The sequence below is a fragment of the Geospiza fortis genome, unplaced genomic scaffold (assembly GCF_000277835.1).
Source record: "Geospiza fortis unplaced genomic scaffold, GeoFor_1.0 scaffold78, whole genome shotgun sequence".
Lineage (NCBI taxonomy): Eukaryota > Metazoa > Chordata > Aves > Passeriformes > Thraupidae > Geospiza > Geospiza fortis.
Genome location: NW_005054339.1, coordinates 41,443 through 67,629, shown reverse-complemented (window position 1 = coordinate 67,629; position 26,187 = coordinate 41,443). Strand labels below are relative to the sequence as shown.

The 26,187-nt window shown below is 37.6% G+C and overlaps 2 protein-coding genes across 2 annotated transcripts in view; both read left to right on the top strand.

The window, feature by feature from the left end:
- Window positions 1-2,964, top strand: part of LOC102040554 (extracellular matrix protein 2) — a 33,449-nt gene extending 30,485 nt beyond the window's left edge. Inside the window, exons 12-14 of the mRNA XM_031058216.1 lie at window positions 819-912; window positions 2,033-2,171; window positions 2,767-2,964. Of these exons, the coding sequence (XP_030914076.1) occupies window positions 819-912; window positions 2,033-2,171; window positions 2,767-2,964 (431 nt within the window). The remainder of the gene's footprint in view (window positions 1-818; window positions 913-2,032; window positions 2,172-2,766) is intronic.
- Window positions 2,965-17,547: 14,583 nt separating this feature from the next.
- Window positions 17,548-21,839, top strand: OMD (osteomodulin). Its single transcript, XM_014307624.1, has 3 exons — window positions 17,548-17,769; window positions 20,035-20,987; window positions 21,520-21,839. The coding sequence occupies exons 2-3, from the start codon at window positions 20,057-20,059 to the stop codon at window positions 21,837-21,839; spliced, it is 1,251 nt and encodes a 416-aa protein (XP_014163099.1). The 5' UTR covers window positions 17,548-17,769; window positions 20,035-20,056.
- Window positions 21,840-26,187: the final 4,348 nt, after the last annotated feature.

The following is a 26,187-nucleotide window of genomic DNA, read 5'->3' as shown; positions in this document are numbered from 1 at the left end:
GGACCGGGGGGCGGCGCCCGGGCAGCCCCCGAGGGCAGCGGGAGCCGCGCGGTGTCGCTGCCATCCCCACAGAGGCTCGGGGAATTGAGCCCAGCACCAGCAAACAAATCCAGGCTGCGATGAGCTGCCCTTGCCCTCGCTAAGAGGATGTTGTGGAAAGATTCGCCACCTCCTGGTCCGTTCACCAGTCTGGATTTGGTATTTTTGGAAACGCGAGAGAAAATATTCTGGCATGGGAAAGCGCTATCAAATAGCACAATTCTGCTTAGAGTACTCCAAAACCTTTCCTTCCAGTCACATCCTAGCAGCTGTGACAGCACAACTGCTACATCACGTAGAAAAAAATTACAGATCTTCAAAAACCTGTCCCTGGTTCCACAGGCTTTGACTACAGACTGAGATAAATGCACAAAGCACAGGATCATCATTGACAATGTAACCATGAGAGCTGTTATAAAGCCAGAAAAATTACCAAATTTTGGAACTCTTATATCTCTTAATTAGCATGTTTTTCCACAGCTTAATTTTTTTAAAAGTTATTATTTAAACCAAATTATATTGGTGGATTTTCTTCATTAACATACTTATATGTAATTATATGTAATATAATTACATTATATATAATTTTTATATAGATATGTAATATACATGTTGTATATATGTAATATATATTATATATATTATATATATTACATATACACATAATTATATATATATATAAAAATATAATTACATATACTCCATTATATGCAATACCAAATGTTCCAACAAAAAATAAGTTGACTTGTTTTTTTCACACTGTGCATTTTTTTCATCAGGTTTGCCCTCCAGTCTTCTGGAGCTTCACTTAGATGACAATAAGATCACAGGAATTGAAGTTGAGGATTTTAACCGGTACAAAGACCTACAAAGGTAAAATTCCCAGGCTGAATCCCTTTATTTATTAAAATGCCATGCCCAACAAGATCTGATATTTGATACTTCTCTTGATAATGAGAGACAAAAGAATAAAAATTATAGCAGTTTTATTAAGAATTGCTCTAAATAAGACCCAACTTCAAAACCCAAACACACCCCCAAAGCCCCAAATTAGTCTTGTTATTACATGTTTTGCCAACAGTCTGCAACAGAAAAGTAGAATAAGAACAAAATATAACTATCCTAAGTTCTTCTAATTCTTAACAATTTATTCTTGTAAATACAGCAGTTGTTGAAGGAAAAAACAGCTTTCAAATGCAATGAGGTTTAAAGCAAAATCTGTGTTTCTGAGGAATGTATCACTGAAATAGGAGAGAAGGAAGTTTTCTCTGTAAAGTTCAGTTAAGAACTCTGAAAATATGGCTGAGCAGGACTGGATTTGGTAACAGAAATTACTGAACTGCCTTTAAATACCTAATTCAGTTTCTGAAGCAATCAGGAAAGAATGGAGAAAAAGGGGCTGGCAGGATGGGCAGAAAGAACAATTCTGAATGACCTGAGGCTCCAGCTTCTGAATCACCTTCTGAGCAAAGCAGGCTGAAGCCTTAGAGCAAAAAATAGAAGGAAAATCTGGAAATAGGAAAGAAGGTAGTCCTGCTTAGTAAAAAACCTTTATATTTTAAAAATAAGCTATACATTGAAAACACCTTTCTAGACAAGACTTGCTATTTGGCTATTTATTGGAACTTACTACAGTGACTACACTTTGCTGCTGTACTACTTGGTACAATGATATGATTAAACTCACAAGCAGCTTGATGTTTATAATTGAAATACTTGCCACTATAATTACAAAAACTGCATGCAAAACTGAACAATTGCTTACATCAGATAACTGATAACTGCTGTAAGCCAATCTTTAAGTGGAGTTTAAATTACGTTAGGTCAATGGTGATTTTTTCCTATCAAAGGTAAGATTTCACCTTTCACCTTCCAGTTCTTTTCTCCCCCTGTGTTTACTCTTGTGTATTTCAATCTTAGAAAAAAAAAGCTCTTCAATGCTGTTGTGAATCTCAATTAGTCTTTAATTAAATGTTCCTTGTACTATTTCTAGGCTAGGCCTTGGCAATAATAAAATCAAAGAAGTGGAAAATGGAAGTTTTGCCAACATCCCAAGTATACGCGAAATCCACCTGGAAAAAAACAAGCTGAAGAAGGTTCCTCCTGGATTACCTGAACTGAAATATTTGCAGGTCATACACCAAACTTATCAAACATCCCTGGGAGTTCTGAGTTGTCTGACTTTCCCACTGTCACACTGATTAGGTCACAACCAAAAAGCAGAATTAACTGACACATATATTTTGCCATGACTCTCCTACTGGGAGAGCCTGAAATCACAAAAGCTTATTAAAGAAATAAACAAAATCAAAATGCAGGAACAATTCCTAGGAAAGGAAAAAAAAGGACAAGAAACTGCTATACTCAAAAAATGTTTCCAGAAATAAGAATATAATACTATTATATTCTTAATTATAATGAAGAATTACAGTTTTTACTACATCATTATAATTTTTACTACAAGAGAATATAAAATTGTAATTTAGAACCAAATTCTGTAAGAATAGAGTCCAGTTATTCTAAAAACACAGAAAATGCCATATGACTTTTCTTTGTGGGAGAGACTGGGGCAGGAGGAGGACTTTTTTTTAAAGATTTAATACAAGTGTTAAGGTCTTGTAACTCTCAAGGTCTGCATGGAACTGATGTTTTAGCAAACCTACATGCTAAGGAATACTTTCCCCATTTTCATTCAACTCCTGTATTTTTCTGCTCCTACTGCTGCAGGTGGTTTTCCTCCATTCCAACCACATTGCCAAGCTGGGAGTGAACGATTTCTGTCCAACAGGACGGAGGAAGAAGAAAGCTCTGTACAGTGGCATCAGCCTCTTCAACAACCCCGTCAAGTACTGGGAGGTGCAGCCTTCCACCTTCCGTTGCATTTTAGCCAGGAACAGTGTCCAACTTGGCAACTTCCTCAAGTGAGACCCAAGTTGGTGGTTTCAAAAAGCAACTTGTCCAAATCAGTTTTACAATACTTGAAATTTGCAGGAAAATGCTGATTGTATGCTATTTAACCGTTTACAAAGTATTTGCTATTTCAGAGGTAATTAATTAGAAACAATATGTTAAGTAGGATCCGTTGTAGTATTTGACAATGTTCAACCTACATTTGAATAATTTAAACAAAAGTCTTTATAGCTTACAGAAGGACTCTCAGAAGTGGAACTGGAAACTGTATTTGATGTTTCCTATTATAGATCTTAAATGCCTTCCTTAAATCACATGGTTTGGACATATTCTTTCTTTCAAATCGTAAAAATCATGTGGAAGTGACTTTTTCCACAGTTAGGAAACAGAGACCTAGGTTCTCTCCCAGAAAGTGTTGTAGGAAAAGTTGCAAAACCAAACATTACCAGACTTCAAGGTTAATTCCTTGTGCCATTTTTGACAATGAGCAAAGATGCGATAAAAAGCTACGATATTGTCAGGTAGTTGGCTCTAAGCTAGAATATATTCTTACAATCTTTTGAGTGAGATAAAGACAAGTTTCATATTGAGAACAGATGAAAAGTCTTTAAAATCTGTTGGCAATTTTTCCTTTCAACTTTAAGAAGAAAATGTCCTTCAATGTTTTGCTATTGATACAATTGGACGCAGTCTGAACATTAAAAGTAGGATTCAAGATTTATGATATGCTTCAAGCTTAATAGGAATGACTATTAAACTCCCTTTAGGCCAGCACAAACATTTTTCTTTTATCTATAACAACTGTAATCGTGTTTTTCATTTTATTCTTTTCCTCTTTATATTTTGACATCACACGGGTTAAGGATCCCTCCTTAATGGAAGTCCCTTACAATTGCCAAAACCAAGCAGCTGGAACTCGCCTGCCCTGCCTTCCTGTGCAGGGCAGCACCCAGAACTCTCAATACTGACAGTACTGTATAAAATGGATATTTTAGATATCTATTTCGTGTATATTTCTTATTGGGATTCAAAATAAATTAAATAAACTTACAGAATACCTGCATGTGTTTACTTTATTACACAGTTCCTCACGTAAAAATATTCTGAGATTATAAGCAAGCACCTTTGTGACTCTTCTCTAGACACTTCCTCTAGTGCTCCTTTTTCCAAATCTACAGAGCTTACAGGTCATTTATCACTGCTGGTTTGCACAAAGTTCAAAATCCAAGATTTGGGAAATGGCACAGACTTGTAGAAGAAAATACTACAAAGAACTCAATTAATTCCCAATCTCTCAGCCTTCCTACCACCCTCCTAAATCCACTACACAATCAGCATCAGATCTAATATCTGAATTCTTTTCATCTGCTTGGTCTCCTGGTAACTAATATTTTGTTAGCATCACTCTGCTCATGAGACACAAACTATATGAAGAGAGGAGGCAGAGCAGACCAGGGGAGGCTTTTACTGAAGAACAATATTTGCAAATAGAAATTCTGTAACTCACTTCAAAGCAGAATAAAAACAAAAGACTAAACAGAACACAAAACCTGAAATCTGCTGTTGACTAAGCATCTTTCTATTCCTGGCTTCTGGAGATGTTTCTAAGGAGTGCATTTCCTAGGAAATACCTACATTCCCTTAAGGACAGACTCCCCTGCCTTAGAGTACCATAAACAACTCATAACCCCATGCAATGTTAGTAAATAAACAGATAACAGAAAAAAATAATTACATTTTTATGAATCACTGCTTTATATCCTGCTGTACTAGTTACATCATTTCAGCAATGTCAACACTGATTCCAGTTCTGTAGCTTAACTGAAAGAACAAACTCACAATGTTGTGTAGTACATTTTTCTACACTAATTCACTGGTAAGGTTTAAAAGGAAACACAGAGAATGCAAACAATTCCTTATCTAATTGGGGTTAATGCAATGGACAACAGGAACTGCATCCTTGTGCTCTCTAAGCCTATGAATTCCATACACATATTTGTGTAAGAACTTTACCAAAATTTTAAGTCTGCTACTGAACTCCTACAATAATGGGAAAGCTTTGAAAAAATATAGTCAAGTCCAAAGAGGCAGAAAACCATATGGTCTTGATCTTATCCTTCCAGAGCCTTAAAAAAAACACTCTTGCCTTCTCACTCTTTCCTCTGGCTGTACATCCAAGACTGAGAAACTCTTTCTCCAGTCAGCACCCATGGATGCATAGAACATTCACAGAAGAAACTGCAGCACTACTTTTGAAGAAACTACCTCTACTCTCACTCTTAATAAATAATCTCCAAATGATTTTATCAACTGCTTAGGTTTGCACTATCCTCCAGGCAAATTCAGCCAGCTTAGAAGTTTAAAAGAACTTCATCTGTGACTAAAAATACACTGAGAATTTTGCATTACAGCAGGGAATTATCAAATTGTACATTTTAACAATTTCCTGTAGATTTTATTTTTAGAGAAAAGCAGTAATTTCCTAGATCACCTCAATTGATAGGATGCCTGTCACTTAAGAGGAAAAAAACTGATGCTCAACGACCCTCCACTATTTTCAAATACCATTCTTCAGCTGGCATTTGTGGTAATAATAATTAATAACTTCCACACTTTACATCTTTGGCATGGTTTAACACAGACAGGTGGATGTGCCAGTGGCACACAAACATTATGATATAAAATGCACTTTACACTGTTTTGGCAATGGTTTCTGAACATGCACAAAAATGTAATTAACAGAATAGTAATTAACTGATGATAACACCCTGGTGTTCAGTGATCTTCCCACAGAGCAAGGCATTTCAGTATTGGCAGTAGGGAAGAAAATCTGTCAAGAAATCAATTCCACCTTTACATTCTCTACAAATGTTATTGGAAAAGGAAAGGGAGAAAGAGAAACTTGATATAAATCCTTCTCATTACTTATTCCTTGTACAAGTATCTATATTTGTCTAACAAAAAAAATAATATTTATTCCATCTAAGATTTTCAAACTTTAAAGGGCTTCTCTGTTCTGAAAATCTGCCAGGTCCCTACACAACAGTTAAGAAATTTCACCAGAGGGTGGCAGCCTGCTGCTAGAAATAGAAGGAAAAATCATTCTGAAGAATAAATGACAAAGACTGTTGGAGCACTGGAAGAGCCCAGTAAATGTCACAAACACTGATTAAGCAGAGGGGCCTGTTTGAGTACCGAAGTGCTATTTGAGAGCTGCTAAACCCTACTCTACACTATTAAATTACCAAGGGATGATTACATAGTCTCATTTTTCCAAGTCTTCTCTCCATCCCTTTTCCCAATATTAACCTACTTCATGCAGCACTTCAAACACTGCAATACATAGAATATTGCAGAATTAGTAGACAAAGAGCAGCAAGCTTAATAAGATACAAAAAGTTTAAAGAATATAAGATATTACTAAATCATTATTTCAACTTCCATCATCAGCTGTGACAAATATACACAATGTAAATCAAAACATACCTTCAATAAAACACCTTTTTTTTTTCTGTGATCTAGGTGCTTTCTCCTCCTGTTAGACCGAGTTAAAGAAGGTGAAGAAGTGTTTATTTTATTTCCTTTTTCCAGTATTAATAGTATCATCCTGCTCTGCCCAGGATGAAGCCTGCAGGAATTCAGTGTATTAGACAAGGTGGCTAGAAGTGTCAGGAAGGAGAAGAGGACGGATGGACAGAGAAGGAGCACAGCTTTTGGATCTCACTGCCCGACCTTAAGAACAAAGAGTTGCAAATTCCTAAAGCACGGTGAAGTTTGGGCTGGATGAGCAGGCAGTGAGGTGGCCTGAAAATGGGCTGGAAGCACTGAGCACAGACAGGCAGGTGGTGAATTCCAGCTGGAGGTCAGAAGTGCCAGCGCAGCCCAGGGCTGAGTGCTGGCTCCAGCTCTGCTCCCAGCTCCATTATCCATCTGGCTGACACGGCACATCAGCCTCACAAGGTCACTGGTGACTGATAAGTGACTCTCTGGGGTTATGCTGCTGGAGAAATGGCCAGCAGGAGCTCATGCAGTTCAGCTTAGGAAAGCCCAAAATCTTGTCCCTGCTGAGGGATAACCCCATGCACTGGTGGCTGATGGCTGACCTGGAAAGCAGCTTTGCAAGAAAGGATGTGTGGGTCCTGGTGGACAAACTGAACACGAGCCAGCAATGTGTCCTTGTGGAAGGATGGCTCCCTGTGAAAAGTGCATATTGTATGGCTCTATGCAGATATTCACCATATGTATTTTGATGTATTGATTAGTAGTGCTGTATTAACATTTTAATAATATGATAAATGTAGTCTTGTAGTTAAGAGGTAAATTTTGTAGTTAAAATAAGAACTATGTTAGTGGGATTTCTTTAAAAAAGGAATGAGGCACTTGCAGCAGACAGCAGCCCCAGGACACCGAAATCTTTCAGAGAAAAAGAAAATTATTGCCCCATTATCAGAAGAAATGAACTTCTTCCTGCCTCAAGGGCACTGTTAGGATTAAAAGGAAGAAGTTGGCATAGACCAGACAGAATCCTGTGTTAGAATGGAATTTATGCATCATGTATTAAGTGTATGAATACGCAACAAGTTACTGTTTTTAAGGGTTAATCCTCTGTTAACGTGGGTCCTTTTTTGGGCTCCTGCTTCCCAGAAAAAGGTACCCAGATGTCCATAACTCTTTGTCTCTATTGTCTCATATTGTCCTAATTCAATTTGTCCAAATTATTATTCCTCTAATTGTATTACTATTTTTATAACCATTTTATTACTATTAAACTTTTAAAATTTTAAAAACAAACGATTGGCATTTTTCACACTCCCAGTATCCTGGGCTGCTTTAAAGGGATAAAGACAACTCTTCATTCCCAGCGTTGCTGTCACTAAGTTATCATTCCAAGAGCTAAGAAGCTCCAGAAGTCTGGATTCCTATGGATTTGAGTGGTGCCAGGCTCAGGTCCCTGCAGCTGCTCCCCAGCTCACACCACAGCACCTCTGTGCTGCCCAAGGCAGCCCCGTGCCAAGGGGTCACTCACAGCTCTGTCCTCTCCTGCCTTCCATCTGCTCCTAAGCAGGATTTGGAACTGTCCCTTCCCAGCTGAAGGACCTCTCTGGAGCACTTTTCTCTGCCCAGCTGCTATTTTGCACAAGTTAATAACAAGCACATAAATATTTCTCCCTATCCTATGTCAAAATTGGTTATAATTGGTAATAAGGATTAAAAGATACTGAGTGAAATAAGTGACAAAGATAAAAGGTTCTTTTCCTTAAAAAAATCAAGAAGGGAAAGTTTGGCTGTTTTAAACATAATGGAAATTTCCAGAATGCTTCATGAGTATCCCATTAGGAATTCCTGCACCTGCATTTCCCAAAAGTGAGTGAAATGACTCAGACCAGAGCAGTTGAAAAATATAAACTAAGAAGTGCAATTTTTAACCCTTCACATCTGTTTGCTAAAGGAGCAAAATATCTCAGCTACCCAAACCAGGTTGTGCATAGAAAATCAGATATGACTTCACTGTTAAGCAACTTTAGAATAATTTAATGTAATCTGAAAAATCATTTACCCATGTCCTAAAAAGAAACTGCTGTTATCTCTTGAAGATACTCATTCCATATTCATTCAATTGCCAGTTAAAATATTGCACTATTTATCCAGAAAAACTATAGTACACCGCAACAGACAAAACAAACATTAATATTTTCATTTCACTTTGATCAGAATTTAACAGCAGCATGATAAAAAAGCAGTACTAAACTAAAAATAATGAAATTGTGTTCTGAAGGCTCTTTTTTTTCCCTCATTCTCTATGTTTAGAATTTAACATTGCTTCTTGGGCTTGTGTTGGGACTTTTTCCCTCCTTTCTGGGGAAACCAGAGATTTGAGAACAAAGCTGCTAATAGGAAACATATGGAAAAGTTCTGGAGTAAATGAAAATCTGACTTGAATTCCAAATGCCACGTATCACATACCACGGTCTAAATTATCTGCTAAGATAAATGCAAGATTTACCCTCCATACTCAGTGAATCATGTGAGATGGAAGACAAGGTTATGTACGAAATAAACAAAACCAGACTTGCATGATATTTAAGAGACTTCCAAAACTAATCAATATTTTGAAGCAAGTTGGGATGTTTCTCAAAGCCCACGTGAGCCAGTAAAAGATTGGCTCAATGGAACATGCTGCCTTGCTGCAGACAGCCTTGCTGCAATTTTTCACATAAAATATGAACATTCCTACCCAAGTGAACAGTCAGGCTCTAAATTTATCCACTGTGCTGCTGTGGTTGCAGTGGGACCCCCACACAGCCAGGTTCTCCTGGGCATGAACACTTTCCTGTCCCAAATCCCTGTGCAGGGGAAATGTGACAATGATGAGATTTCTGGCACAGCAGCACTGGGGACTCAGTTTTGATGAGAATCTCACACATTTCCACAGGCAGCCAAGCTTTGCCCACACTCCCTGCTCAGCAGCAGGGAATTGAACAAGCCTGGATGCACCAGAGTAACCAGATAAACAAAGTGCCCCTGGAGAAGTGATTCCCACACCTGGTTCATTCCACCTGTGCTACCCAGCGCCTGCACAAAGGTTTCTATCAGAACCAGGCAGAAACACTGAAATCAACAGTTTCTCCTCACAGTTACATTTGCAGGAACTATTACAGTGTTACAGTCTCTGCTAAGAATGGAAAAAATCTCGAACTGTCAGGCTGCCAGAGGATGGAAAATTTCCAGAGGGACAGAGAGGGAGCAAGTCACAGACACAAGCATGGACTTGCCTCTTAATTCTTCAGCTGGTGTTATTTCCAAAAGCTGTTTAAACATAAAGACCAATGAAAATATTTTTGTTCCAGAAACACTCTTCACAGAACACTTTAACTCATTTGTGGAAAAAAACCCCCAACTGGCCTGCCATTCTAAAAGATAGCATTTTACCAAAATTTGTATCTTATTTAGGCCACCAAGAACATCCAGTCACCATTATTATCTTTCTGTCAGCTCTGTCTTATCTTCTTTCTATTCTCCAGGGCAAAACGAGGAACAGACTGAAGGAGGGAGTCACAAGTTGGTAAAAAGGGCCTAATTTTTAGCATGAAGAAACCATTTATATATCAACCTTGTGAGATGATGTCCAGATTCAGGAAGTGACAGAATAATCTAGTATTCTGCAAGAGTAATAAAAGCAACTGTCTATACTAATTTCTTCAGCAGCAATACTGTGATGCAGCTTAATTATTACTTGCTTAAAAAAATTTAGTGATTAATACCTAGACTTTAATAACTTCAGGAAAGCTTACTTGGCTTTTTGAAATGCATATTTTTCACTTATAGTTTAAGCTAATACGTTCAGTTTCTATTTAGATGTTACCCTCCTGTAAATTAATATTACTGGTATCTTACATTTCCTCAGATATTAGATTTTACAAGGAAAAAGCCTTTTGACTTAACTCCATTAAAAAAATTACTAACATAGAAAAAGAAAGTCAGATAACTTTCAGAAAGACAGCAACACTAAATGTCAGTACAAAAGTAGAATATTTTACCCCCATAGTCCCTGGCTGCAGAATGCTGTCCTTTAATAGGAACCTACAGGACCATCATGTAAGAGGATGAATTTTGAGATGAAAGAATCAGGGTACTTTTAGGGGCTAATTTCCATACAAGCACCTACCTAACCTGGGCAGTTAATGATCCCTCTGACAAACTATGCTCTTGTACAGTGGCCTGTAAATTTGAGATGTTTGATAGGAAGATAAAATCTGTTGTGATGCCATACAGAAGAAAACACTTCAAACCTCACCATTATCACACCAGACCCCAAAAGCACTTTCTTAACCAGAATGCCAAGAGATCCCTTGTTTCCCCTGTCAGGACCACAGTTAATAATTAGCATTTATAAAACCACAATTTTTTATTTCAGAAAAGTAGAAACTAAGTCTGATCTAAACCCAGTCTTCAATATCCTTCTTATTGCTTCCCTCTAATAGATGGAAGAAAAAAAGTAGCCACCCTTTATAAAAGCCCTTTATCATTATTTATGATAAAGTCACAAAGTGAGTATTTTAAAAAGATAAAATGTTTCTTACCATAAACTAACTACAACTCTTGGTGCTGTTTTCCTTGAGAGCGTTCCATTGGAGCACACATGTGCAAGGCAATATTTCATTACTCCTATTTCAGGAATGCTTTGCCTTAGCAACACTGTGTTTTATGGATTCATACTGCTTCTAGTGCCTTGCTTGGGACAGAAAGGGTAATGTATGCTTCCCACTTGAATAGTTCCCTCCCAAAATCAGAATGCACAGGAACCTGAGAAGAGGAGAAAATGTGAGCATGGAAAACACATCTGTCAGACGTGCAACTGCTTTGTAAAGGCACTGCTCTGTCTTTCTAAAAGGCACCTTTCCCCTCAAACATCTCACCATGGCTAAATCCAGTATCTACTTCAGTCATTAGCAGTTCAAAACAACTACCCCAGTCCCCATTCTGGGGCTGCTTTCACAACACACAGACTTATTTAGAAGCTTCAGCGTTACGCCAATGTTTGGCAAAGATGTGGAGGGAGATCTGGACAGCTGTCTTGCATTAAAAGTGACATTTTTAAAGGGAGCTACTACTATCAGCTCAGTTCTGTTAAAGTTTAATCACTCAAAGCACTGATTTCATGCCATTCCCTTACTAAGACCCAGTTAATATTTTTTTAATAATTAATTTTTTTAGAACAAAAACATTATGGATGCTTATATTTTGGCTGCAAACAGCTTTAAGCATTTACTCCACTCTTCAAAAAGCAATAGAACAAGGCAAGAGAAGGTGTTGGAAGCAAGACAGAACAAGGACACACTTGCCAAATTACTATGGAAAGTCTGTAATGTCCAGATCAACGTTTCCTCCTTAATGAAATGGAAAGAGCAGCTGTGGCTGCCCCATCCCTGGCAGTAGCCAAGGCCAGGTTGGAGAAGGCTTGAAGCAGCCTGGGATAGGGGATGGTCCCTGCCCATGGCAGGGGCTGGAGCTGGATGAGCTTTCATCATTCTGTGATTCTCTGAGTGCTGGTTTAAGTGTGAGCCTTGCTCAAGCCTTCTCAATAAGGCCTTTTAAGAATCCCACAACAGAAACAACTTCCAGCCAGAGTGATTGGATCAAAATAAGACCCCCCCAGAGCTCTGCCAAGGAGGAGCTGTGACTCACAAATTATTCAAACCACAGAGAAACCCTTTTGATTTGATTAACTCCCATAAATCAAAACACACATTTATTTTATATGTCAAGCACAAGCATTGCTTCCAAAGGACCATTAACATTAAAGAAAGTCCAAACAAAATGGAGATCAAAATGGAGCGTAACCAAAGGAAATCAAGGGTAGAGAGATTATATCTTTCCTTATAAGACAATATGCCAGGGTACAGAATGATGTGTAATAACACCTGGTCTTTCTGTGAAAGCTTCCAAGTCACAGATTCTGGCTGCATAAGAACTGCACTGCAGGCCATAAAGGCAACGTGGTGCCAGCATTATAAGCTTTGTGCTAAAAGGAGAGGATTTATTCTCTTTAAGAAAGAAGGGATAATAAACATTAAGAACCTCTTTAAGGCTGATCTTCCATTTCCAGACTACAGGAGAGAGCTGAGCAGCTGCCTGGCAGAACCCTCTGCCCCACCAGGCTGGACAGTTGTATTTGTTTGAATACTTCTAGAGCAATAGGTATTTAAGAAAAGAAACACATCCTGTAGTCCTTGTAAAATCAAAGACCATCACTCCTAAACATACTCCAAAGAGTAAATAGGAAGCACTTTCCATCACGTACAAGGGGAAAATTTCTACTAATGCAAAACATTTTCCTACTCATGATCATTCAGGAATGCTTTGGCAAATAACTTAGACAACTACCCTTTATCCTTGCCTGGAAGTGCCTAAAAAAGCTTATAAATATTTGATTTTCAGATTGGATACAAACCTGAGAACAATCTGAAGTTGCAAGCACATTTTCTAACTCTTTAACCAAAATTGCAGGAAGTTCCTAGCTATAAATGAACAAAACAAGGTAATGAATAAGGTATTAATATAAATTATTATGGTAGAATTCACATGATCTCTTTTAGACATCTACCAGTTTAGGGCACTAAGTCACCAGTTCTGCTCAAAATAAATAAGAAGTGCCTGCTTTGGAATAGACACTCAGCTCCATTACCTTCCTCACTTTCTTCCCTTCCAGAGCACTGTGTTCTTTTATTTACAATGTTTATTAGTGAGTGCAAGACACCTGCCACATACTGTGATCATTAATATAATTTTATATAAGACACAAATCAGGCAAACTAAAGACTCTTTTAAAGTTTGAGGTCCAACTGCTAATACTGCCTCAAGAAAACGAATATACCTGCACCAGTAAACAGTGGTTGCAAAACCAGACAACTATTCCCAGAACTCCACATGGGAGGAAAACACAGCCCAAAGTCATCTTGGAGCAACCGAAGCAGGCTGTATAAAAATACAGAGTATAACACAAAGCATATTTATTAAACAAGCTACTCAATTACTAAAAACACAAGTGTCAGCTGACAACAGTGACTCTCCTCAGCTCAGATTTATAATTTCATAAAGTTCAGGGTATTTTAGAGTAACCAGACACTATTTGCTACAGATAATATTGCTTACATCAATTTTCAACTTGTTTTATTATTCCAGTGTAAATTGTTTATGACTACTTCTTGCTGTGTTAGTGAAACATGATGAGTACACCACAACCCTATTTAGATGCCTCTACTGTAGAAAGTAAAATCCATATTTTAAAGAGCTATAACCTCTCCCAATATACTATTAAATCCTTTTAAGATTTCTAACACAGCAATATATTCAGAAAAATGTTACATCCCTCCTCTTCTGTCAGTCCTTCAAAGTCAACTATTCACTACCATAAATTGATATTGTCATACACAAAGCCTCACATATAAATTTGAACATGCCAGGAAATTTGAGACTTTGCTTTTGCAGTACCAATTGTTCCTTGCACATGTCCATGCACAAGTGTAACCAATCATCTAATGAGATCAGAGCTTCCTAATGTATTGCTTCTAGATGCAAAGATGCTTCTAGTGAATTCAGCCCTAAAAATTCAGTGTATCACTGTTCATTAGTAGAAGTTACTCAGAAATTTCCTATGAGATTATAATTAATTCCCATGCTACAAGGTCAATAAGCTTGACTGTTTTAAGTTGCTCAACATGTTCTTCCCAGGAGCTCTTAGCAAAACAAAGCAAAACATTGAAAACAGGCTGCACAAGATGTGGATTGCCAGAGTTTGGATCTCATAATACCACCTACAAAATGAGAAATAAGTAGGGACCACACAACAAGGTTCAGGTCAGAGGCAACAGAAAGCACCACACAGGGCACAGCTCTGTCCTCCTTTGCTTTTTTAAACAGATTAGGCCTTGTCTCAGCTCTGTTGATATGATTTGATGGCCCCTTTTCCATAACCTTTAAAAACACATGTTCCCACAGGGACACTCTCCTGGAACTTCCATTCCATGAAGAGCAGAACAGCACCAAAGCCTGGGAGGGCTCGGGCTGGGCTGGAGGCTCTGCAAGAACAACACCTTCAGCATCTCAATTTGCTGAGCTCTACACTGCAGTCAGTGACTTTTCAGAGGAGTTCTGGCACAGGGTAAATAAATCCAGCAGCCACTACGATGTTCAGTCAGCTCTGCTGAAGGCAAGCACAGGGAAGAAGCACCTCTGGAATTCCCAGAGGCTGCAGGTGGCTGCTGACAGCAGTGCTGGGCTGCCAGTTAAGGCCTGAAAATTGGGATGCCAAGAGCTTCTGTGCCTACAGTGTGGCTTTGAAGCGCAGCCCAGCCTCAGTGACATTGCCTCCAGCTGTTTCCTACCCACAGGTTTTACAAGGAACCAAATTACAGCCTTCCCAGTGCCTTGTTATATCTGACTGTGCACTCCCTTTTTTACTGTGCCCTCACTCACAGGAACAAACATCACCAATTCTTATCTAAACCACAGAATTCCTTCCAAGTTGTCAACTGAGGATTTTTAAATTTTGAGCTTGAGGCCTTTTCAGACATCTGAAAGCAGGGCCAGACTTGCGCAATTCTATTAAGATCATGTTTCCAACACAGTCCTCAGGTCTAACTTCCCCAGCTTGGCTTAATTTGAGTTCTCTAAACCCTCTATAAACAAAATACACTTCCCCCCCCCCCCCCCCCCCCCTTATACTTCATAAGGAACCATTATAAATTTTGGAGGGAAAGGAAAAAGAACTTACCAAGGAAAACTGACCAAACATAAAGAAACCTAAGAATCTTTTACAGTCAGACAGTGAATATAAGGAAAAGGCCCAATAATTGAAAGTAATTTATACCTTCTTATTATCAGGGCCATTCACCTCAAGGCCACTGGTAATCTTTTCTACTTTATCCCAAGAACATTTTGACTGAAATTTGGAAATTTTAGATGCGTTAATTAGACCATACTCAACTAGCTAAAACCCCTTAAATTAATAAAATAATAGAATAGCCTTTCTTGTGTCTTCAGCTCAGAAACAAAATTGGAAAAGCTGAAAAGTCTAATAAGTTGAATACAGTTAATGGAGACAGTGAAATTCCAAAGATTTTAATTGATGAAAAGGATCTATCCAAGTTTAACTAAAGAAAATAAATCAGCTTGAAGTCAACTCAGACTTCCAGCTTGCCATACATCCCACTTTGCATCACAACTGCATAAATAAAACGATGAAAAAAAAATTACAAATCAACATTAAAAATAATTCCTTCCAAAGCATTCTTAAAACTAAAAAACAAAACATGCTGAAAATTCAATAAAGTTTTACAGCCTTTGAAACACGAAGTCTTACATGAAGGATGCTAAATTTAATCCCCTCATTATCTGACTTGTAAGGAAATTCCTGCCACACCACAAATGAAAATGAAGATCAAACCACACGATTTGACCAAGATCACAAAGTATAGACTTGTTTGTCTCCAAAACAGCTCTTGCCACAAAACAGGAACTGAATCTTAATATATTCCATGGCTAGAGCTGCAACAGCCTCTGAAGCTCAATGTGCTTCAAATCAAGAGCTTCACCACAATTTTTCAAAGGACAGACTCTTCTGTCCTGCCACCATGGATTTTTAAATTCACCATGAGTTTTTAGATCTCCTAAGAGCTTAAGAGACTTTGGGACAATCAGTAGTAGAAAACAATACAAAACTATCAGGTATGAAATCAGAACGCTGATTTTTATCTTTGGATAAAATAATTTTATGTATGTTTTACTTATAACTGTTACTAGAACAAAGCTTCCAGAAATATGTGCCATGTTCTTTGTCTTGTGCTTAAAAAACCCCAAAGTTTGTAGAAGCCAGTAAAATTTTACCAACTGGTCATAAAAAAATTTGGTGGGGCTTTTTTCATCTCTCACTGTGTATATATTCTATGAATTATTTAAGAAAAAAATAATTACTGGTTTTGATTTAGTGGTACAATGGAGCTATTCAACTATTTGTGGCACCATTACTCAAGGACTATGGAGTTTTAATTTCTCTCTTTCAACCTCTCCCTTGTATTCTGCATTCCCTACATAAATACATGACTGCTTTCGTTTATTTCTAGTTTTGCCAACCCTTACAATATCACTTTGGTCATGACTTCTGGTGCTTTTCTGAATGTTAGAATTACACATGAATTATCTTATATGTATTCTTGTCCTCAATATTAGAGAAGAAACTTGAAAAGGCTGAGCAAATCATCAGCTTCATGAAGCTCAAAGATAAAAAATGTAAACTGACCACTGCATTTTAAAAAAAGTTATGATACTTCTAAGGCACTTTTTAAGAAGAATTTTTAAGAACCAGATTCTTCCTTGTGAACAGATTTTGAAATAAAGTAATTCTTCTACTAAGCCTAAAGCATAATTAAATGCTTTGGATAAATCATACACTTAAACCACTTCACCAAAAAAAATTTCCATTTCCTCCATTCTTTGCATATATCACAGGTATTTAAGTATCATACAGCAGCAAAGGCAGATAACTGTACCTTCTTTCTTTAATTCCTCTTAAAACCTAAGATAAATATTTTTCTTGAGCAAAATGGTTTCTGTTTCGTGTCCTAATTACCCTTTGCACAAGATTTATGCTTTCTCTATGCAATTTGGCAAAAAAGATGTTGGAAAGTTGTTGTGAATGCTCAACTTTAACACCACCACACCAACAGCAATGTAGAGAACAAATCCTTTGCAGGAAGGAGAAAGGACATGGACATTGTGGGGGCAAAATAAGGAAGATTTCTAAGAACTTACTTACAGCACATGCTTCCCCTTGATTTTGGTAAGGTTAATTTTTTTACTGTTTCTTAACTTCATCCTCAGAGGACAAACCCTTCACAGAACTGAATCACTGCAGCTGAACCCGCACAATGAACTAATAACCTCTGTAATCATTTTTGAAGCCTTATTCTCTTTTTTTTTTTTTAATGGGAGTTAGTAACTCCCATTAAAGAAAAGAATCCTGCCAATTATATTGAAGGGATTCAATATGAACAAAGGAGAAATTGCTTCACAGCCTTATGACACAGCATCTACAGCAAGTGATGATGTGGCACAAAGCAGTTTTTTAGATTTTACTGGCAAATCAGAAGAGGGGCCACAAGGCTGTTATTTTGTGTTGCCTTCCCACAAGGCTCCTTCCCACAAAATATGGCTTAGACAGACCTTTTGTTCCTCCAGCTGGAGTAGGCTATGTCTTAGACGATTTCACCAGCACAAGAACTTGCTGCCCTCTACAACTTGAACTTCTCAGACGTCCAAAGAGTAAGTTTTCTTGGTAAGCAGGAATAAAATGAACTGATTGCGTTATTTTTCAGCAAAGAGTGATTCATGCATGTTATATAATATTTAGCTTTCTGCTTGCAAATACAATTACTGAGCTCTGACTTGATTACAGGCGGTAAAGAATCAAGCTTCTAAGATTTTCTATTGTTTTTCAACTTTGTAATTATGTTTTTATCATATTGTGTGCATCTGATCTGCATTTCCTGTTATCAAGTTTCGCCTGACATGAGTGTTTTAAAGCTAGTTGAATTCCTAGAAATATTTCATAAGAGGTGTCAGTGTCCCAGTGCTCTGAGACACCACCTGCAAGCCTGGCAGGACAGTTACTACTCTATCAGTAAGATACTCAGGTACAGACAAAGTATCAAAATGTCTCCCCAAAACCAGCTCCTCACTCTCCATTAAACCTGTGCAGACTTTGGTACATATTACTTCTTATTTGCCATTTCATTTGACACGATGGGAGCTCTCTTCACATTGTCCACATGGCAATTGGATCAATCACACAATGGCCTTATTCCTCAGAGTGAGAAGACTTACCTGGGTTGTCCTTCCTGGTTTCTAAGGACAACTGTGGCACCAAGAACAAAAATTATTAATCGGAAGTTTTGTGACTTGAGAGAATAGAACCAGAAGGTGAAGCTCAACTTCTAGACTGCAACTGAAGAGGGAGGAATCAAAAGGAAATAAAGAGCATGAAATAGGGAAAGGGGACAGACTGGGATCTGTTCCACAAAACCAGAAGGCAGCTGTGGGAGTTAAACAGAGTTTAGATAGACACCAACTGGACTGATTAGAAGATATTCTGATATACACTGCCTGAAATGTGAAACCCAGCAAATTCCTCCTGAAGCACAGAATTCCTTCTCACCCCAGCACAGTGCATTTATGCAGCACTGTGGTGCAAGGCTCCTCTTTGTCTCTGCTAATTGCTTAATTAGCTCAGACATCCCACACAGCTGCAGGGATATGGAGTCCCTGGCTTTGCAAAGGACCTACCTGGAGAGCAGATCCTGACTCCAATCAAACCTGGTTTTAAGGTTTTCATCAGTTATGAAACTGGACTGCACTCAAATGCAAAGTTAGATATGCAGGTTAGACAATGCCCCATGGTGGCACCCAGCCCTGGCACACACAGGCTGTGGCACACAGCACAATTGCAAGGATGCAGCAAATTCCAATAGTTTGTTACTACTTTTCTTCTTAGAATTCTCTCTGTGCTGTTCAGTTCATAGAATACATCACCCATTAGGTAATCACCACTAGGAACCACCAGAAATGACTACTTGTCTCATCTCCTTTGTTACTGAGAGTGTTCAGTAAACAAATATTGACAAAGAGTCCCTTGGGTACAAAACATATATGAAAAAAAAAAGAGAATAACTGCTTTTCTCTCTCTGCTTCAGGGTATACTGAGCAAAGTCTCTTAAATTTTTCCATGACTTCTGTGGTTTGACTTGCAATGTAACATTTTGACTCATTGCTGCTTAAATTGAACAGCTTGACATGATTCACAGCTCTCATTCTGCCAAATAATATGGTTCCTTTGACTGCATAAAGTACTCTAAAAGGTTAGACTGGCTTTGAGCATCAGAAATTTGACCTGCAAAATGATTTGCCTTTCACAACATCAGGATTTCACCTCAGAAGGGTATTTGGGAAGTAAATTAGTTCACATCTATAAAGAACATATGATTACAGAAGCAGAAGACTACAAAGAAAACTTACCACTAAAGATTTATACCATGGGCAGTGCACGATGGTTGAATTGCACTGGCTTTAAATAAATAATGGAACAGAGAAATCACATCATCCTTAACACAGTACCAAGTCAGTCATGTTTTGTGCAAAATAGAAAAACACCACAAAAATGCCACAGAACATACAATTTGCAAAGCCACATAGCTTTCTACTTTACATAACATACAATATTTCCAAGTAATCTATTTCAATGTTCTTTTTATAGAAACAATCCTGTTATGGTACCCCTCAGTACCAAGCACAGCACAGGTGGACAGCTGACTTGCCTGAAGTCAGACCAGAAAACCTCTGTTTACTTCAAGGACAGTAAATTTTTTATGTGGAAGGTACAGATCAGAACTTGGGTTTCCTAGTAATGTCACAGACTGTGTTGCCAAAAAAAGGCATTATTCTACTTACTTCATTAGATATTGCTGCTACTTAAAACTTCTGTGCTATTTATTTCATAACTATCTAAAACTTAATGTTTCTTTTCATCAACAGGTCACAACGTATCAATTTAAATATGGGGATTCTGAGGCACCTATTGATCCTCCACCTCCTCTGGGCTGCTTTGGTTTTTTGCCAGTATGAAGACTATGATTTTGAGGATGAATATGGTGGGGAGCCAGATCACCAAGGTCCATATTATTTTAACCCAGATGCCCAAGTTGAAGCTCGTTTTCCTTTCCCAGTTGAGTGTGCCAAGGAATGCTTCTGTCCACCAGCTTTTCCCTTATCCATGTACTGTGATCACAGGAAACTCAAGACAATCCCAAACATCCCCAGTCATGTCCAACAACTTTATCTGCAAAACAACAACATTGAAGCTGTGCCTGCAGGACCATTCACTAATGTTACCTTCATAAGGGAAATTAACCTCAGCTACAACAATATTAAATTCCATATGATTGACCACGGTGTTTTTGCCAAACTTTCACACCTAGTGCAACTTCATTTACAACATAATGAATTGGAAGAATTTCCATTCCCTCTGCCCAGTTCTCTAGAGAGACTCCTCCTTGGTTTCAACAACATTTCCCGGTTACCTGCAAATGCATTGGAAGGATTGCCCAACATGACCACGCTTGACCTTTGCAACAACTTACTTGATGACTCAGTATTCAAAGAAAAACCCTTCTCAAACATGAAAAATTTAATGCAGCTCAATTTATGCAACAACAAATTACAGACGATGCCTCCTGACCTGCCACCATCACTTCGGCATCTTTCTCTTGAAAATAACTCCATTTCTCATATTCCAGAAAACTATTTCCACAGACTTCCCCACATCATTGCTCTGAGAATGTCCCACAATAACCTGCAGGACATTCCACACAACACCTTCAATCTACCCAACCTTCTAGAACTTAATCTTGGACATAACAAATTGAAACAAGTGTTCTATATTCCAAGAAGTTTGCAGCATTTGTACATTGAAGACAATGAAATTGAAAGTAGGTTGATGGTTAAACTTTGTAAAAAGGAATAAACTTAGTGGATTTTGGCATTGGTTGTGGGAGGAGCATGGGGAGAATATCATCCTATATTCTTTGGGATGCAATATAAGCACATCCTCAGTCATTTGAGACCAATTTGAAATTAGAGAGGATTTAATTTTTGAAGCTTTCCTCTAATTCACAATTCTTTGTAAAAGTTATCCAGTTTTTCATGTAACAGCTAAATTTTTTTTCTAAAATTGCTTCTGAGTTAGCAACTGATAAAAACATACAGAGGAAAAGAACTATTAAAATATTCTCATAAAACAGTAATTACAAATCCTTACCTCACAACCTTATATTTTGCAAGCCCTCAAATTGGTACCATTGTCAGTTACAAAACTCGTTTAAAACATAGAGAAGGGTTATATTACTGTGCACCACAAAAACATTTTCCATTTTAAATTTCAAACATAAGTTTCAGTTTTGCAATAGGCATAAAACATAACCACTTTTTGCAGTTTAATTCATATTTTTCACTCTCTTACAGACATCAATGTTACTGTGATGTGCCCAACTCTGGACCCACTGAACATCAAGCAGCTAACCTACATACGGGTGGACCAGAACAAGCTCACAAGCCCCATCAGCACCTACGCCTTCTTCTGCTTCCCTCTCATCAGAACCATTTATTATGGAGAGCAAAATGTCACTGTCAGCAGGCCAAGCCAGCTCAGAACACCGGTGTTCCGGCGGTTTCTGACACCAGAGGAATTCCAGGAAGCAGAAGACAATCATGAAACGCTCAATCAAGAAACTGAAGAAGATCATGAAGCAGAAGACAGCTATTTTCATCCTTACTATCAATGAAGTAATCATTGTTAATAAGTATATATAGAAACTTCTCATTAGTCTGGGTTATTCAGATCTATCCTAGAACAAGTGGGCAGTTTGGGATATTCAAGATGAATCTATAAAGTGGAGATAGGAGTTTAAAGTAGGTAAATGTCCTATTAGTGGTGTAGTAAAAAACAACACTAGGAACAAAGAGCACCCACCTGAGCATTAGATAAAGGTCTGACACATCACCTGGGTTGATGATGGGATCACCTTTGGGTGAGCAGCCAAAATGAAAGAAAATGGACTTGAAATTCTGTTCTAAAGTGATCCATTTGCAAAATTACTAAAATATACATCAGTGTCATAATTCAATAAGAACAACTGATTAAGGGCAAAAATCCATCCAGCTCTACATCCTACTGCTGACAGCAGTAGCAAAGAGATGCACTAGAGAAAAGGACAAGAGATTGAGATTACAAACTACTTCCCACAAGGTTCCTCCACATCTCCCAGAAATACAGATATTTCTTCTTCCAGTTTCTAACTGGAATAGGACATCACAAACACAGAGCTTCAAACCTTCCCCATATTATGTTTCAAGTGTCCTGCCAAGCTGTATTCTAATATTCACTTCTTTGGATGTCCTTTAACTATCACAGTGTTTCAAAGGAGATTTCAGCTTATTACTAACACAGGCAATAAATAATCTTTCACCAAGCTGCTGGGATCTGAGGAAAAGCATGTGCATTAACACAACTGAACCATTAGCATTTATATTTTCCCTATGCTTCAGCCCATGTTATTTCAGAAGACATGTAGAAATGTAATGGAATCTGTGCATTTAGAATTATTCATTAAGTAGGACAGTTAAAAAGAAAAGCATTGCAGGCTTTTTAAACTATTAATTTAACTATTAATGTATCCTTCTGCACAGCTAATACCAATTAGCTGTATTCTGCTTCAAAGTACAATCAACATTGCTTTAAGTAGCCTGAAGAAAACTTTGAGCTATGCAAATTTTTGTTATGTCTTATGCCCAGAAACAGATCCAGATAACTACAGGGAAAGATAACACTATAGAGCACTTTACTGCCTTTTTTTATCACTTTTTTATTTTTCAGCACTTTTTCCCTGATAGAGCTTTTCTAGCTGTGAGGAAAAAAAATCCTTATTTTTCATCAGCTAAATGAAATTTTTGCAAGTGATAGATCCATACGTCATACTACCAACTTTGCATAATGTTATGTAGTTGTCCTATACTTAAAGTACAATGTAATCAGATTTCTATTAGAATTTGAGAAGCAAGGCAGTTTTCATTTTTTGTCTTAGAATTTTAGGGTGTTTTTTAGGCCCATGTTCATATTTATGGTTTCTGATGTATCAATTGAAATATTAAGAAAATGAAAATACTTAATTACTTCAAGAGAAAGATTTATTGTAAAGCTATGAATATAAACTTTAAGAATATATATAGACTTTAGGACAATTGGTTGTAAGAATTTGTGGGTACAAAATTTATTCTATTGCTATTAATTTGTGGATCTTCAGCCAACTAACTGGAGAAATCTGCTCCTCTCTCCTTCCCCTTTTTCTTATCTGCATTCTGAGCAGATCCAATATTCATAGCAAACTATTTTACGATCACCTCACAAATTCACAGTGCCACAGAATATCTGCTTAAAAAAAAAAAAAAAAAATTTATCACCCTCAAACACCTCTGGGTTTCTGAAAAAGGAACATATACATGTATTCATTCATTCCTTAAGTACTCAATATCATTTATGTACACTATATCCAAGAATTTAGATATATCTATAACTTTATTGCTTTATTAATAAATACATGTAGTATGTTAACTTTTCAACTATTTCAGATTTTAAGTGAATGGTGCACAAAATGCAAATCTAAAATAAGAGGCTTTTTGAAAGGCTTGCTCAGTTTTAAAAATAAAAGAACACTCTCCTGCTATAGTGAATATTACATATTTTATCACAAACTTTTTGCTTTTTCAAGACATTTATGAAACAAAGCTTGGCTTTAGTTTTAAAGTAGAACTCAAAATATTGATGTTATATACATTTTTCAAAGTCAGACTGGAAATTATTGAAAACTTCAGAGCTGTCTTATTACACTTGACTCATTCAGGTGGAACATGAAATTTGTATTACAAGCAGAACTATTATAATTCACTTTTCTTTCAATTAATATTATCATATAATCTGTAGCATATAGGACACTTATTCCAGAAAGGCTTTTACAGTACACAGAGAACTAAAGACTTAGTAGCCTGAAAGAAATAAAAATTTTAATAAAGTACTGGATTAATGGATATCTAGCTGAGTGAAATTTGCTCTGGTAACACAGGGGATGCTGTCTGTAAAAGTCATGATGTTTTGCCTTCCAAATATCTTGGAGTTCTCTGAGGGAATCGTGAAGGATGTGGAAAAGGGAGATCCTGGTCCAAACAGCCTACAAAAATTCCTAAAAGTTTTTAAGGAAAGTTGCCACAGATTAAAAGGCAACATCATGAACAAAAATCAAATAAAGTATGAGAAACAGCCTAAGAATAAATGGTCACTTCTTGCTGAGGAGGGAATCCCACTGGTGGGAACTTTGCAGAGGGCCTGTGCTGGAATTTATTCCATTTAAAATGCTAGCAAGAGATAGACAAACCAGGCTGAGAAGTGAGATGCCAACAATGAGTGCTAAGTGTTGCTGGAGAATGGCTGCAAAAGTCCTCAGGATGCTAAAACAGCCAAGGGAGCTCATCACAGTTAAATGAGAAGTGATGTGCATGGAAATGATGATCTTAGTTCCACATTAAAACTAATGAAGGATGAAGTCACCAACACCACTCAGGGAGCAAGACTCAGAAGTGCTTCAGTAGCAGTAGTTGTTCAGTGAAAACTCAGGAGCTGGCTCAGCACCCAGGAGTCACAAAAAGGAAACTCAGATGTAGGGAGTAACCAGAGACAAATGGAAAACAGGAAAACACCAAGACACTGCCATGAATCTGTGCCTCACCCAGACATTAAGGGCAGTATTGATTTCCAAAGGCTCAGGTAGCTGGTGTAATTACACAGGGCATGATTGGAAAGGATTAGAGCAAGGTCACCCAAGGTAAGGACTGGCTTCTATATCAACAACATGGAATGCACTAGGGCTCAGCCATGAGATGGCTGAGGGGGATACAGAAGATACCCACAAAATTATGAGTAGCATTGACAGCAAGGGTCTGGGATCTGCTCCAGTACCAGGGAAGGAGCCATCAAATGAAGCTCCTGTGTCCCATGTACCCAAGGACACAGTGGGTGCAGCAGCAGTTTTACACACGGTGTTGAGAAAAGACACAGACACTAATTGTGTTCCTTGGAAGACATCCATTAAAGGAAACACAGTAGGGACAAAAGTGCTGAGCTGAAAATAGCTGGAGAATGAAAGAACATTTGAAGACAGGACAGAGACAAGGATCATACATCATTGTTTTATTCTCTGTCTTCCCAAAGCATCTGTTCATGGGCACTGCTGCACACAGGATATTGCACACTAACCTTTATTATTAATTCCACAGCAGTTCTATGTTGTCACTATCCTGAACCGTGGTAACGTGCTGGTTCTGCTCCTCCCTCCACTGCCTTGAGACAGTGTAAAACAAACTTGCTTCATGTTTGCTCTGGTACTTACTTACAATCTATACAATGTTTTTAAAGCAGGAAACAGGTTCATAAACTAAGAACTAAACTTGCTATTTATTTCATCAGTAACAGCAAAACCTAACAATGAAATAGCTTAATGAGTTTGTTTACAGGATGGTCAGAAAATACAGAAACAAAGCTTGATCTAAGGTTTAACTCTGCATCTCCATGAACAATTCAGGTAAAGTGCCAACCACCAGAAGTTATTATAAAAATCACAAGAAAGAGAAATAAAACTAGTTTAATCCAACTGTTTATATTCCTTTCTTTAGGCCAAAAAAAGTGGGAATATATTTTGCTTTTTCCTGATAAATATTTTTTACACTTTGCTTCAGTACTCTGATAATAAAAGTGATGTGGATGAGGACAGAAGCTCCTTTAGAGAAAACAGATGTTTTACAGTTCACATTTTCTGACTTAGTTTAACATATTCACGTTCCACTTTTACTATACAAATCCATTTCCTTCTTTGTTGCCCAACCTGATCATTGTGAGCCATAAGCATAGGCATTTCCTACCTGAAAAGCAGACAAGGGGAATATACTATATTTTTAACCAAAAACGTACCCATTGAAGAGATTTCACTATCATTTTCCAGTACTGCTGCAAGAGTATGAACTATTCAGCTATAAGCCAATTTGTGTATACACTATTGCAACTTATGGAATTCCACAAATACAAAC